General features: G+C 40.9%; 1 protein-coding gene across 3 annotated transcripts in view; it reads right to left on the bottom strand.

The window, feature by feature from the left end:
- Positions 1–14,179, bottom strand: part of RYBP (RING1 and YY1 binding protein) — a 41,676-nt gene that overhangs the window by 6,746 nt on the left and 20,751 nt on the right. For all 3 annotated transcript variants that reach the window (XM_063411588.1, XM_063411587.1, XM_063411586.1), the window contains 2 exons: positions 1,293–1,469; positions 1,079–1,177 (listed from right to left, as the gene is read on the bottom strand). In XM_063411588.1, the coding sequence (XP_063267658.1) occupies positions 1,079–1,177; positions 1,293–1,469 (276 nt within the window). The remainder of the gene's footprint in view (positions 1–1,078; positions 1,178–1,292; positions 1,470–14,179) is intronic.

Below are 14,179 nucleotides of genomic sequence, written 5' to 3'. Positions count from 1 at the left end.
ACAATTATTTGATGTAATCTCTCAATTTAATATTATGTCATTAGTCAAGTACATCAAGTCTCCTGCATCCTAAGTCTCAAAATAAGCACCATTTAAAGAAGAACAGGACAAGAAAAGAGTCATTGCAATAAAGCTGCCTCTCTGTAATCCAATCAGGAATGGACACTTCACTCTTTGGGGGCTGAGGAAGAGTTAACAGCAGTTCCTGCACATAGCTCAGTCCTGTAGCACAGCTGATTTCACACTGTCCTCACTACATTCCAGTGGGTTACTGAGCAAAGGATTTTCCCTCTTTTTGAAGATTTTCATGCTATTATTTAAAAACTTCCAAGACAAGAGTTTTCTGCAGTCACACCTTGCAAACTTGAATGCCAGCAGCAGGGCCAACCATATTTCCCACACGCTTTACAAGTGTTTGCAGCTAATATTGCCTCAGTTCATGTGGCTTCAGTATAAAACACCTATTACAGCACATTTTAAACAGAGATGCAATTCTTATACAAAGCACCCAGTTCAGCTCTGCCTTTTGTAGCTCTCAAGTTCAATAATACAAGAACTGTTCAGTGATGTTGAATTTTTGATTTAGAAGATGGAATAACAGTAGAGTCAAGACTAGGAATACACCTCTCTCCATATGCTCATTTCAGACTTAGACAAATATCAAACCAGCCATTTGTGCTTTTTGTTGATAGCAAGATACCAGCAAATCTGTTCATGTACACTTAGTTCCTGTATACTTGGAGAATTATCTGGACAATTACAGTGACTGAATTACGGATAAGGAAGTAAAAAAGTAACCTTTGTTACTGCTATCGAGAGGTGATAAGAATTTGATACGATTCTTTGCTGGTTAATGTTTTTCTCCCACTGTGTACAGCCAAAAGCATTACTACCCAACTGACAATACAATTATTTTAGCAGAGAAATGAGAACAGAATGGACAACAGAATTAGTATTTCTAAAGCCTGAATCTGTCCTCACAAGCAGAGCGTTCAAGTGCTTGTATATCAAAAAAAGAAGTGTTTGCTTTGTAACACAGCTTTCAGATAGCACAGGCTCAGTTTTAGTCTAGAGTTACCTTGAAGTGTGATTTGAGTCGCTGGTCTTTGTTGTAGTATTCCCAGACTGTATGCTGTTTGCTTCACTAGGAGGATCTTTCACAATATCCGACTTTGGTCTGTGAGAATTGGAGGGAAGAGGGAGATTACTACGTTGGTTTAACTGCACAATTAACCAATGGCACAATGCTACTGAAATCACATCACATTTAATACTACATCATTCAAACTTACTTAGTCTTCTTGTTAGTGTTCTTCTTTGTAACACTTGGACTAATTTCCTTCTCTTTGTCAGGTTTTTCTTTGTCTTGTTTTTCCACTTTCTCCTTCTTCTCCTTCTTAGGTGGTGGTGGGGTTGCATATTGCTGGGCAACTTGTTGTGCCACCAACTGAGAGTTTATCCTAGGTTTTCTATAATGACAATGAAAAGAGAGATCTATAGTCAGCATTACACAGTAAGAATAACTACACTGAGAGCACTATGAAGATTTATTTCAGCAACCAGGGAAGAACACTCCACTTAAAGAACCAAATGGATGTCCTGATTTGATGTGAAGTACTACTGCTGTAACCAAACAAGACAGAAACGTTAAAAGAAAGAAATACTCTGAACTGCTGTTTCATCAGTTTTTAGCATCTAGCATTATTAAGTATAATGCTCCCTTTCTTCATCTGTATCATGAAATCACAGCCAATTTGGGGGGGGACAATAGTGAAAAAGCAGCTTTCAAGAAGCTGCCAACCATGCACTGTGGCTACACTTTAAGAAAAGGAACAGAATGTGACAAAAAAAGAAGTTTCCTGATAAACATCAGCCTCCTTCATATCCTTGAGTTTAATTTCTCAAATAAGCTTCTGGTTGAGCAGCAGCAGACCTTGCACAAATAACAAAGCACAAGAGAAGGTAACTGAGATGACTTTGTCCCGAGGGCCGGGCTGGCAGGAGCACAGCACACAAGTGGGCATTGACACTGGGAGCAGCCGTGCCAGCCCCCGACACAGCGTCCTCACACCATTGTCCCAGCGTGCTCAGACAAAAAACACAAGCACACTGCCTTTCAAAGGCTGCTTCCACTGCAAATTATGGCTTACACAGAGAGGAGCCTTGCATGTAACCAATACCTTGGTTACTGATCCTCACACATCCCGCTGGGATTGGTACCTTTGTCTCTCCTGCATTCCTCATCCAAACTCTAATGTTCTCTGTTATCAACTCAAAAACTTTCACCCCTGGCATATTACAAAGCAATTTATAGTCTAAATACTTTGGCTATTCATGATTGATTCGATCCCTTCAACACTCCACAAAGATCTATGCTCCCTGTGACCACACAGCTCATGGGAGAGGAACAAAACCAGGTAATCAACTCCCTCAGTCCCATAATAAACCAAATACTAATTGCAACAGTTGTTCAGGCTTGTCCAGAGCTGTTAAATTGTTCATAAATACAATTCAAATTTTGCACACAGATCAGACTACAACAGATTGCCAGTGAAAGCTGCACCCAAGTACCATCAGGTCTCCAAGCTGGCACACAGAACCCCAGGGGTTTGTGCTGCAGAGCTCTGTACCTGCACCCAGCTTCTGCTACAAACATCTTGAGAGGTTTCAAGTACCTACTTAGTGGTGTGATGTGTTGAAAAAAAAGTGTAAAACATTAATTGCTCATACATAACATTTGCACTGAGAGATGATACGCACAAGGGAACACCCAGAGAATTTCTACTCCCTGTCATGGGAAAATCCAAGTATCTGCTAAGCCTCTCTTGGTACTGGTTTCCTGTATAATGTTCTTACTAAAGCCAGATATACCCAAGTATTTCATTTCTCTACCATTATTATAGAGTCTGTGTAACAGGTTGTAACAGGCCCCTGACCCATCACAACACCTCTGGCATTTGGATTTTTCACCAAACCTCGAGACTGTAACTCAGTTGATGCTAAAGTCTGCATACACATCTGAGTGAACAATGATCTGGTCTTCAGCCTTAAATAACTGTGATACTGGAACTTTTTGTAGATCAGATCAAGCAGTTACCTGTTCCACAGAACAGTGAAGATATTTAGCATCCTTGAAATCCAATACATAGCAATTTCTGTCTGTATGACTGAGAATAAACATGTAAAAAGAAACAGTTTGGTTACATGGAAAAGATTTTCAGATTGATGCAACCACACTAAAAGCTGACAACAATAACTTGTGTCAAGCAACCTGCTCACCGCCTGCTGAAGAAAAGATAAAATGTCAAGAAATCTTCAAAGAGAGGGCAGATACCATCTTCCTGCATGATTATACATGATTAACCTCACTGCTTGAAGCTGCCACTTCTGCCTAGACTTACAGTTATTTGCTGTTTACATAACCAGCTAAGTCAGAAACTTGAGCCATTCACAGAAAATCCCAATTCATGAATCTGAGAGTTTTTCCCACTTTGCACAACTCTGATGTGCTCCTTGTGATGTGATTTCCTTGTGCCCAACCTGTGCAGCTGCCCAGCTGCCTTTCCTGTTGCAGGAGTGCTGCACTGCTTGAATAGAGATAAAAATTTTAAAATGCAAACTCAAATAAAAATCAAACCTGCATAAATATGTCCCGCTGTATTTCCCCAGAGAAGGCTGGAATGGCAAAAGGACCAGCCTTAAAGCACTCCTGTGGAGACACTGCCCAGTGCTCTTCTGCTCCTTGTCTGTGCCTGTGACAGCACACTGCATTTATTAAGTTTTATCATTTTCTGGCCACTCACTGACCTAACCAGCACAACTTCTCCAAAATCCATATTTATATATTCCCTCTTAGCCAGCAGGATGGTTTGCTGGTGAGGGCAAAGCCAAAACTGGAAGGGAAGAGAGCAGGAAGCAGCCAGGGACCTGTGGAAAGGAGAACCAGCCCTGCCCATGAGGGACGGAGCACGAAGCTGCTGAGACTTTGGTCAACACTGAGCATCTTTCAAGATCTGCTGCACTACTAGAACAGATTTTTTAAAAAATAATGCAACTAACCCAACAGTTTTCCAGTTCCTAATCTGACTCTTTCACCCATGCCAGCAGCAAGCTTAGGAAAAGGGTAAAAACCAGGTAATTTAAGTAACTGGCATAGTAATAGTAATAATAATAGGAGTAATAAAATCCTTCAAGGCCCACACTGCCACTACAGCCAGGACACACTGGTTTAAAGTCCTTTACTAAAAAGCCAAGCAAAGCAAGTTGAGCAGCACATTTTTAACCACAGCAAACTATAACCATAGGAACCACAATTGAGTAAAGCAGCTGCAACATCCAAAACTTACTCCAAGTTTCCCTGCCTACCAAAAATGATTTATTTGGCCACCTCCAAAGCAAATGCTTCAACCCAAATACACCACTATTACATTAAAGTAGTTATCACTTAAGCAGAACAATCTGAACAGAAAGTTACAAACTACTTCTAAACTTTATTTGTAAGAACAAACAGCTACAGAAACAAGAATTAACCATTTTTTATCCCAAAAATCTTCTAATCGGTTTACTTTTTGCAATATTAAAGTGTTCAGGTACACAGAGAATACACCTAAGTGACAAAAATCAAACCCTAGCTCAGCCTCTTCAGGCTTTCTAACCAGCACTCATGCTTAAGGAACAATTATGTTGTAATCTAATAGAAGGTTGGAAGTATCAACACTACTCACAACTCATAGCTAAAAAGCCTCACTTTCCTAAAAAATTACCTGAAGAGATGCAATACTTAGTGTTAGACTTAGTTCCTGAATTTCCAATGCAAGTATCTGAAATAGGTGTGCTTTCTCCTATCTGAACTTCTTTATCATAGCAAAGTTATGTTTTGCTTGAGCAATTTCCCCCTAATTTAGGTGACAGCCTGAGTAAAGACTGAGTAAAGATCCAACACTGATGTGACAAACAAAAAAAGTGTGCATTTGTTTGTCACATGAAGAGGATTTTACAACATGAAGAGGATTGTCTTCTCCCCCTCTAAAACTAAGAGCAATTAAATGAAATTAAACGGTGCTTTCAAAGTTATGTACAAACAAGTAAATTGTTTCACATTAGCTGAACTGTAGTTTACATCCTAGGAGCAGGCACTCGCACAACAACTCATGACCTCTGCAGCAAGGACATGCTGCTGCATGAAAAAGCTGAAATATATTTGTCTGCTCTAAGAAGGGCTGTGGCACCTGGGTCTCTTCACCATCAGCTCCTGTAAATGATGCACACAAATAATCTTTACTACCTTTTAGTAACAGACTTTACAGAAACACTGGGCCTGCAAATATATATTATATGCAAATATATATATATACTATATGCAAATATACATATATACAAATATATATATATACTCTATGCAAATATTGTACCCTCAGATTGCCATGTGAAGTGAGACTGGGATATTTCACTCACAGCAAGTGGAATAAATGCAGGACTTTTCTGAAGGGCTCATGGCCTACACTGCTGTGCTCTTTTAATACATTAAAAATTAAAAAGCAATGTGTAACTTTAAGGCTCTGGCAAGCAGTGTTTCACTACTTGCATTTCCTTCTGTGTCTCAAAGCTTCCCTTTAAAGCATGCTTCAGAACCAAATCCAGAGCATGGACACTCAGGAATTCTGCAAGCAGGCTTAGGAGTGCAGCAGCACAAATCACACACGTCCAACGTGGGAGTTTCTCAGACCTGGATTTCAGGAGGGATACAGGAGGATAAGTTGCACCTCATTTTTCATGTGACTCCAATTTCTGTAGGTGTTTGGGATTTCTCTGGCCCCTGTGCCTTGAGAAAAGGGAGGCACCTGTCTCCTGCAGACACCACGGAACGGGGAAGTGCCTGGGCTTTATCCCTACAGCAACACAGACCTGGAGGGACCCCGGCAATCCCCAGCAACGTGGATCTAATTACAACTGCTCAGACTTCCCTACAACCACGTTATCAGAAGAATGAAAGTGGCATCGAGTGGGATTTCAGAGTCAAAAGCCTCATGTAACGTGAAGTAGGGAGGATTTGGATAATTTCATGCTGTTCTGGCTTTGATGCACGCGGCGATACCAGCCGACCTCTGCGCGGCTCCGCGGCGCTCTGAGAAAATGTGTTTCATGCACTGTGCACTGTGAAGTACATGATTATTTTAATAACCCCAGTCACACATGAATATATCTTTGCTCAAAGAAAAACAAGAAAACAAGACTAGAAGTATTTACAGTGTTTATAAAACAGTTAGTGCCAAAACACTTATACAACAAGCATCCTTCTGAGCATGAAGCAGGATTAGAAACTAACCCAGCTCCTCAAAAGAATTTTACATCCAGAAGAACCAAAGCTTTGGAGAAATTAAGCTATAAACATGATGGGGTGAGCCCTGTTCCTACATGAATATTTTCCAGCTCATTTCTGATGACCACATGGTCCTTTCCAGCAACAAGACCAAGGATGAAGGGACACTTTGTCCTTAGAGTGGAACTGCAAAGCAGTATGGAAGCTGTATACATTTATCTCAAAGTTCTCCATGTGATCCAGGAAACAAAGCAACAATGACAACAGGAAAAGAAGACTAGAAGGACAAACTGCAAGAAACACGTGACTGAGCAATATTTTGATGGAAGAAGAGATTTTTTCCTTTAACACTAGCACTGTGTTTTTATTTAGAAGGTAGATGTTTAAAAATACAGAAGTCCATCTAAGAGCACCCACTTGTGGGTCCCAGGTGTTGGGCACAGCAACAAGTTTGAAAGACTCCGAGTAAGTCTGAACATCTTAAAAAAACATGAAAGAAAACAACAGCTTCAAACAAAGAAAGCAACTATTTGTCTCAAAATAGATTAAACATATTTAAAAGTGTACTGCCACCTCCAAAACCTGTTCAATCCTCCTTGACCATCCAGCCCCTGTCTTCCACCTCCTTGAAAGAGTCAAGAACAGACAACAAAGATAAAGAAGCCTCAGTTTTGCTGATAACTACTCCCAGCCATGACAACAAACCTTGAGCTGTTCACGTTTCAGAAGAGTGTTTTAAACTTTTTGTTTGTCCACCACAAGTTTTTAGACCTCAGGTCACTTCTCACAGATTGAACAATCCTCCCCCACCCCCATGTCATCCCATACTTATGTTTATAAACTTTAAAAGTTCAAAATTATTTGCAGTAGTTAGTATTTACTGGGCTCACACAAAGCTGCCAGTTCTTTGTCTTTTTGGACGAAAACATGCTTTTCTTCTCATTTTCCCACTTTTCTTTTGAACCAAATAAGAATGAGAATGTTATTAAATGAAATGCAAGCTGTCACCTGCATATACAGAACAGGACAGGCATTCCTGGCTGCTGGGAAGTGTCTGATAAGTGCCAACAGAAGAGAGTTGAGACTCTGAATGATGCCTGTAAAAAGAATACTCCATTCTTGCCTGTTACAGGAGCCTCAGCATTACTTTTTTAAAATACTAGGGTATGTTTACAAATCAATGTGTATAAAGAAAAGAGATTTATTCCCAGAATTGTCACTGCACAGATTCTGCAGCTCACATTTCTGATTTTTTTTTTTTAGTGAAAACATGCAAAAACAGTTCTAAGAGAGTCCCAGAACTGCTCTATAAACTATTCCACTATGACAGCTCAACAGCACAGTGTAATAGGTTTTTCAGTGTGTTTCCAGTTCTTTTTTATTATACATTGTTCCATATAATCCCATTACAAAAATCTGAAGTCAGGGCCGTAAGATGTTTTTGGAAGCAGTTTGACCAGAATTTTGCCACTCCAAAACGGAGTTGACACAGAATTCCTCAAAACACCCATTCTAATACAGTACAGAACTAGAAACTGCAAACCAAATGCAACCATGAAAGTGAATCTGGACCATTTACCTCCTATCAAATTAAGAAACATCTTACATGGTTGATGTAACAACTTGCACAGCTGGACTCAGGACCTGGTGGGCTGCCAGCAAGAAAGCAGCCCTGAGCCAGAGAACAGGGCTATTTGGGATTTTGTTGGAAAATTTTCAGCAGAGAAGCATCACTGTTTGCATTTTTGCAAACACTTGGCCTCTCTTTTGATTTGTTTTGGGGGTTTTTTTCCACAGGGAAAATGATAAATCACAGAGCAGGTTTTCTGGTTAAAAAGGGCTGAACCTGAGTGACCACAAACCTGGGTCTGTCCTACCAATTCCCATGGGCTCTGCTCCTTGTCCATGCATATCACACAAAACTCTAAAATCATTCCAATAGAGGTATCTAACACTGTATGGTGCAAGTATTTTGGACTACAGGTTTATCCTGATGTGCCTCCGTGGAGGCAGTAAGCAGTTTCAAGACAGCAGCAACACCCTGGAGAACAGAGAGCCAAAAGCAAGAGCTAAACAGAAGTTGTTCGTCAGGCTTCTTTGTTAGCAGAGTGAGGACTGAAAATAGCAGTGATGATGAGTAACAACGCTGAGTATCAGTTATTGGAACAGAGCCTGACGTTTATTTAAGCGCTAATACCGTGAAATTTAACTTACTGTGTCTGCAGGAGGCAAAACAAAAGTCACGCTGAAGTTGTGGAAGAAAGGCTGCTGTTCCTCCTTTCAGAGGAAAAGCCTGCCTGCAAGCACAGTGGGTGCTGGCAGCCTCACCTGCCTGCTCACCTGTAGCACCCATCTAAGCAGATCATTTCATATCTAATCTGTACTAATGAGTGCCAGAGAAAGCCCTGAGGCTGCCCAGCACAGGCTCATCCCACAGCTGCTGTCTCTGACTCTTCCAAATCCCTGGAAAACGCTTGCTTGGATGCTCCCAGCCAGTGCCAGCTCCATCCCTGGGGCTGCAGCCCCCACAACTCCCTGTCAGAGGGCAGGGTAGGAGCTCTGGGTGTGTATAAATAAATATATTCACACACCACACCCAGCAGGACAGTGCTCAAGAGCTGTGTGCTCTAACTAGGGATTGTTCTGTGTTTATCTGCTGGAATTAACTTCCAATAGGAACATCTTTTAAGGACTAGAGCGGGGAAATGTGTGAAATAGCTTTTTCTGCTTTCATTTAAAAAAATAACATTTCCTTAAATAAGGAGTTCAACACCCTTAATTAACTAAGTGTAAAATTAGTAAAGAATTGGCAAAACACCAAATTTACCATGTTTTAAGGCCATTTTTGTCTCATTTGATGGGGAAGCAGAACTGTCCAAGTGATCACAACTTCATTATGCTTACAAATACTATGAAATTACCACTTCTCATTCATGATTATACAGAAAGCATTCCATCACTTGGAGTGTTCGAGGCCAAGTTGGATGAGGCTTTAAGCAACCCTGCTCAGTGAGAAGTGTCTCTGCCCATGGCAGGGGGGTGGAACAAGATGACCTTTAAGGTACCTTCCCACCCAAACCACTCCAGAATTCTGTGACTCTTTAAGACTAAAGTACATAGCCAGAAATACAGATTTGCAGATGATTTCTTGCTCCATTATTTTACTTTAAAAAAGTTTCTATTAAGATTTTTTAATGGTCCATTAAAAAAAATCATAAATTAAGAAAATACAGCACAATACATCCCTTCTGCTTAAAACAAAACTCGCAATATGTAATAGATTAAAATGGCATCAACTCCCAGTTGCAACATCACCCTAAATTCCAGCTGAACAAAAACAACTTTACAATTCCCCTTCTTGCCCTCTACCACCAGCAGAAGTTAGGTCCAGGCTATGCATTCCAGAAAGAGCATTGCTCCCTATTCCTTTATTGCATTTATATGGAAGAAGTTCTACAGTAATAGAAAAATTGTGTGGGTATACACAAAAACCACAACTGAAATGAGATGCAACTAGAAATGTAAAGATCATCCCAAGCCCAAACTTGAAAAGATGGCCTTGAGATTCCAAAATCATTCTGCTTAGGTATGCCAATTTCCTTGGTCACCAATAATTTTAGTTCTATGTTACAAGTGCTGCACAAGCTTCATTTCTGCAAACTTACTGCAACTGCCCTGCTTGTGCTATTGACCCATCACAGATCCACTTGGAACTTCAGTTCAATCCATCACTGAAAATTCCAATCGCTACTTCATACTCCCAAAGAGGAAAATTTATCATGCAGCTGCTTCTGGTGTTTTCATCTATGGCCATACCTTACTGCAAAACACCAAATGTTCCATGATTTACAGGGACTTACACAGTTGTTATGGAAAATCACTGATCTCAGCACAAAATTTACTTGCCTACAAGCACCAGAATGATGATAAAACTAAGGCCATTTTACTTGCTTGACAAAAATAAGCTGCTCTCACTAGCAAAAATTTGAAAACAGTTCATAAAGCTGGCAGCAACCAAGATGTGTATAATAAAATACACAGATTTACAAGAAAAACAATTACTTAAAATACTTCTTATTTTATTAAGTTATGTGTAATCTTGAGAAAAGCACGCTGGCTCAAAACTTCCTGGTAACCAAGTGCAGTTGGGCAGCATGAGGGAATAAATGAGTCTGATAAAAATTTAACATGTAGATTCCTCAAAGCAACTGCTCATGATCATTGCATTATAAATTCAAATAAGAAAAACATGAGGAAAATAATAGTTTTTAGCACTAAAGCTAGAAACTAGGAACACCAGGTTTGGTGTTATAAAAGTACCTTATCCCTGCAGCCAATATATATATATATGTCTCTGTTTCAGACACTGAAATCTTGACCAGTAATGGAAGTTGTCACATATAATCTAGTTTGACACATCCCATCTGTGAGCATCTGCCTCCAGGTTTTGGGATACTCAAGACTCACACTTCAAAATCACAGCAGGGGAGAGACCAAACTTGGAAAACAAGGAACAAAAAGGAGAGATGCAGGGGAAATATGATCCCTACCAAAAAAAAAAAGATGTGTCAGTTAAATTCTCAAGCTGATCCCCTATCACCAGTCCAGAATTTGGAGAATAGTGCTTAGATACACATAATATTTTCTGTTTGAGAAATGCAAATCACTTGAATACCCAAACAGCGGACAGAAAGGTACAATGGCTTTTCTTAAAAACAATGAAAGAATTTCCACTAAGCAACTCTTGCAAAGTGTCCTCAAAATAGGTAGGCTAGTGGCTAGTTTATGAGAGCAAAATTCTGCTACACTTGCAAGACACTGGAATACTGTACACTTAAAAATTAAGACTTCTCTATCATTTAACAACCAGAATAAGTCCAGAAAGAAGCAGAAGGACAAACTACCCTTTCTATAATAGATTCTGAATAGACTTAATAGGCCCTAAATCTCTAGGGATGCCATAAAAAAAGAAAAAAAAAAAAAAAAAAAAAGGCCAATTGAGCATGGCAGTAAGTTTAATTCAGCCACATCAGACACTGCAGGCTTTACCTAAATGAGCAAAAACTCAGCTTTTCCAGCAAGGCAAACCTCCTTTTTATTAAAAGAACATCAATGATAGGATTTCCTTTCATATGAAAGCAGCATTTCAAGAGCCCTTGAACAGGCAGGAATGCAGCTTCCTGACAAAGCCCCAGCCTGCAGCAGCCGTGCACTTTGAGAGACACATCAGTGCTGCTCCAAGGTGGAGCACACACTGCCCGGGAAGCAGCACAGGGAACTGGTCCCACTGGTACCAGTAAGGGGCATCCAGCCCACCCCTTCACACCTCTGTCCCAGCAGCATCAGCAGGGAAAAGGTCGCTGCCAGTGGTTCAGAGAAAACGCCACTGCTCAATAACCCAGCTTGCTTTTCTAAACACGCCAAGAAATAAAAGCTGCTCTGAAGGACGGGGCAGGCAGACATGCCTTTTCAAAAGGCCACCATGTGCTCAGAGGAGCTCTTTTTCTCCATTGTGTTCTCTGAACACAATGTGATAAGTGAACACAGATGTAGCAGTGACATTTGGGGGTGTCCAGCTCCAGCAATCCTGCACACGCTGCCGCTGCCCGGGAAAGCCACAGAGAAAGTCAGGCAGCCGTGGAGAGCTGCTGTGCAGGCACCGTGGGAAGAACACAGCCCCAGAGCACTGAAACTTTTGCTTTCAGAGTTATTACTCCTGGGCGTGAGGAACTGACCCAAATGGTTTCAAAATTTGCCAGGAAACAATATTACAATACTCAGTTTGAAAGCTCTTACTCTCACTAGCTAGAAAGCCTTAGAAGAAGCTACTTAGTAAACTTTGGTTCCCACTTGGAGTACCAGTGTGAGTTACCTGTATGTGCCCAGTATGATGCAGGACAGGGCAACACAGCTACCTTTGTAAACAGAGCTAGCAAAGAGTGCTCTCCTACTCAACAAAAAGCCAGGAATAACTAATTACAACAACAGAAACACTTCCGAGTTCTCCGCAAGCCAACTTCTGATCTGCGGATAACAATGATAACTACTTGTCCAGACAAACTAACATCTTTCAAGAAAGTTCTCAGATAAGAAAATCTTGAGCCTAAATGCTGATTTTATTGTCCTACTGCTGTTTTCATCCTGATGACTCCTACTTTGGAGCTTTGCATATACTCACATGACTTGTGTTTATTTGTACGTACATGAACACGCCCAGCCAAAGTCCTGAAATGCCATCAGTCTGGTACAAGTCCCAAGGAGGGAAAGCAAAGCAAATTCAGTGAAGAGTTCTTTTCCCCCCTGCTTCTTAATTCTTCAAACAACTCTGGTGTTCCACCCTGGAGAAGTGGTTAGTCTCACTGAAAACTACCGGTTACACTGTGATCCTACGCCAGCGGCAAATCACTTCAACTGCCCTGGCACCATCATTTAAAGTCATTTTCCATTTAAAGACTCTCACATCAGCGCCAGCACAGCCTTTCATTACCCATCCCACTTAATACCCACAATCTCTCCACAGCTCACTCGCTCGGTCTCCACTGACCAGGCAGCACACAGAGAGTGATGTGCGGATTATTGGGATTCCTAATGCTTCTCTCCCCGCTGGCCGAGCGTGGAGCTCTTGGCAGCCTGCCTGACCCGCAACACGTGTGGGTTTGTCAGCCTAATGCGCTCTGTCATCTGCACAGGCTCGGGGCACAGCGGGCCCCCACAGCTCCCAGTTACTTCACTTCCCAGCCCTGGTGGAAAAGGAGGTACAGAAGTGTCTGGGTGTTTGCCACACTTTGATTTCTGAGAGGCAAATACCTAAAAACAGCAGCACCCAGCACGATCCTTTAACTAAAGGCTGGAGAGTCAACACGAGGTTTCTCGTACAAAACATCCGTCCTCACTCGACTGCTGTCTTGCAATGACTCAAAATCTGCACATCAAGAATAGAGATCTGAGTAATTTCTTTTTATATAAGCTACCTTCTGTTAAATGAAATAAGGACAGTGAAAATTCAAAGATATGGACTCAAAAATTATTTGTGACCACGGCAATTGTCACTCATGGATTTAAGGGGTTGTTGCTAAACTGTCTCTATGCCTGGCAATTAGTCAGGGCAGGAAGAAATGAGGCTTGGGCATTTTTCTGTATAAAAGATATACTGAGGTGCTTTTAGGTGTGAGACAATGCATCAGCCCTGTAAATCCCACTGTAAATTCTGACAGGATGAATATACAACAGGAAATACCACACAACGTGCAAATAGCAAATAAATGCAAATTTACCATCATGTGTAACTAAGAAGTGTCATGAAAGTGAAACTGGTTTGTAGATGAATGAAATACAGAAGCCAGCAGAGATCTTACTTGGAAATTGAAGAAAAGAATACTCAGAACACAGCTGAAGTTTCACTTCCTCTATACAACAAAAGAGAACAGAAAACTCAAGAACAGCACATGGCACATCCTCTACAACCTCCTCAGACAACACAAACTGCCCTGACACACCAAGACTTTCTACTTTATATCTGATGTCACATTACAGAGATTTTGTGAATTATATGATCAGGGAAAGATAAAACTACCAACTATGTAACCAAATACAGGGATTTTTAGACAACATATTACTTTTTTTTTGGTGCTAATAAACACATATCAATTAGATTAGCAAACATGGTAACAAAGCAAGAAAGGAAAGACACTACTAAGCTACAATGGGTTGGATTCTGGTTTAAGTCAATCATCCAGCACCCAGCATCACAATACCCAGGCACCTCAATCTCAGGTGTATTTATTAAGATACCCCTTGGTTAGGGTTCATTTCTATGTAACTACAGGGGAAGTTGATTTTGAGCTCTGGGACTACACCCCA

The sequence above is a fragment of the Prinia subflava genome, chromosome 14 (genome assembly GCF_021018805.1).
Source record: "Prinia subflava isolate CZ2003 ecotype Zambia chromosome 14, Cam_Psub_1.2, whole genome shotgun sequence".
NCBI lineage: Eukaryota > Metazoa > Chordata > Aves > Passeriformes > Cisticolidae > Prinia > Prinia subflava.
This window is presented reverse-complemented; position numbering and strand designations above follow the sequence as displayed.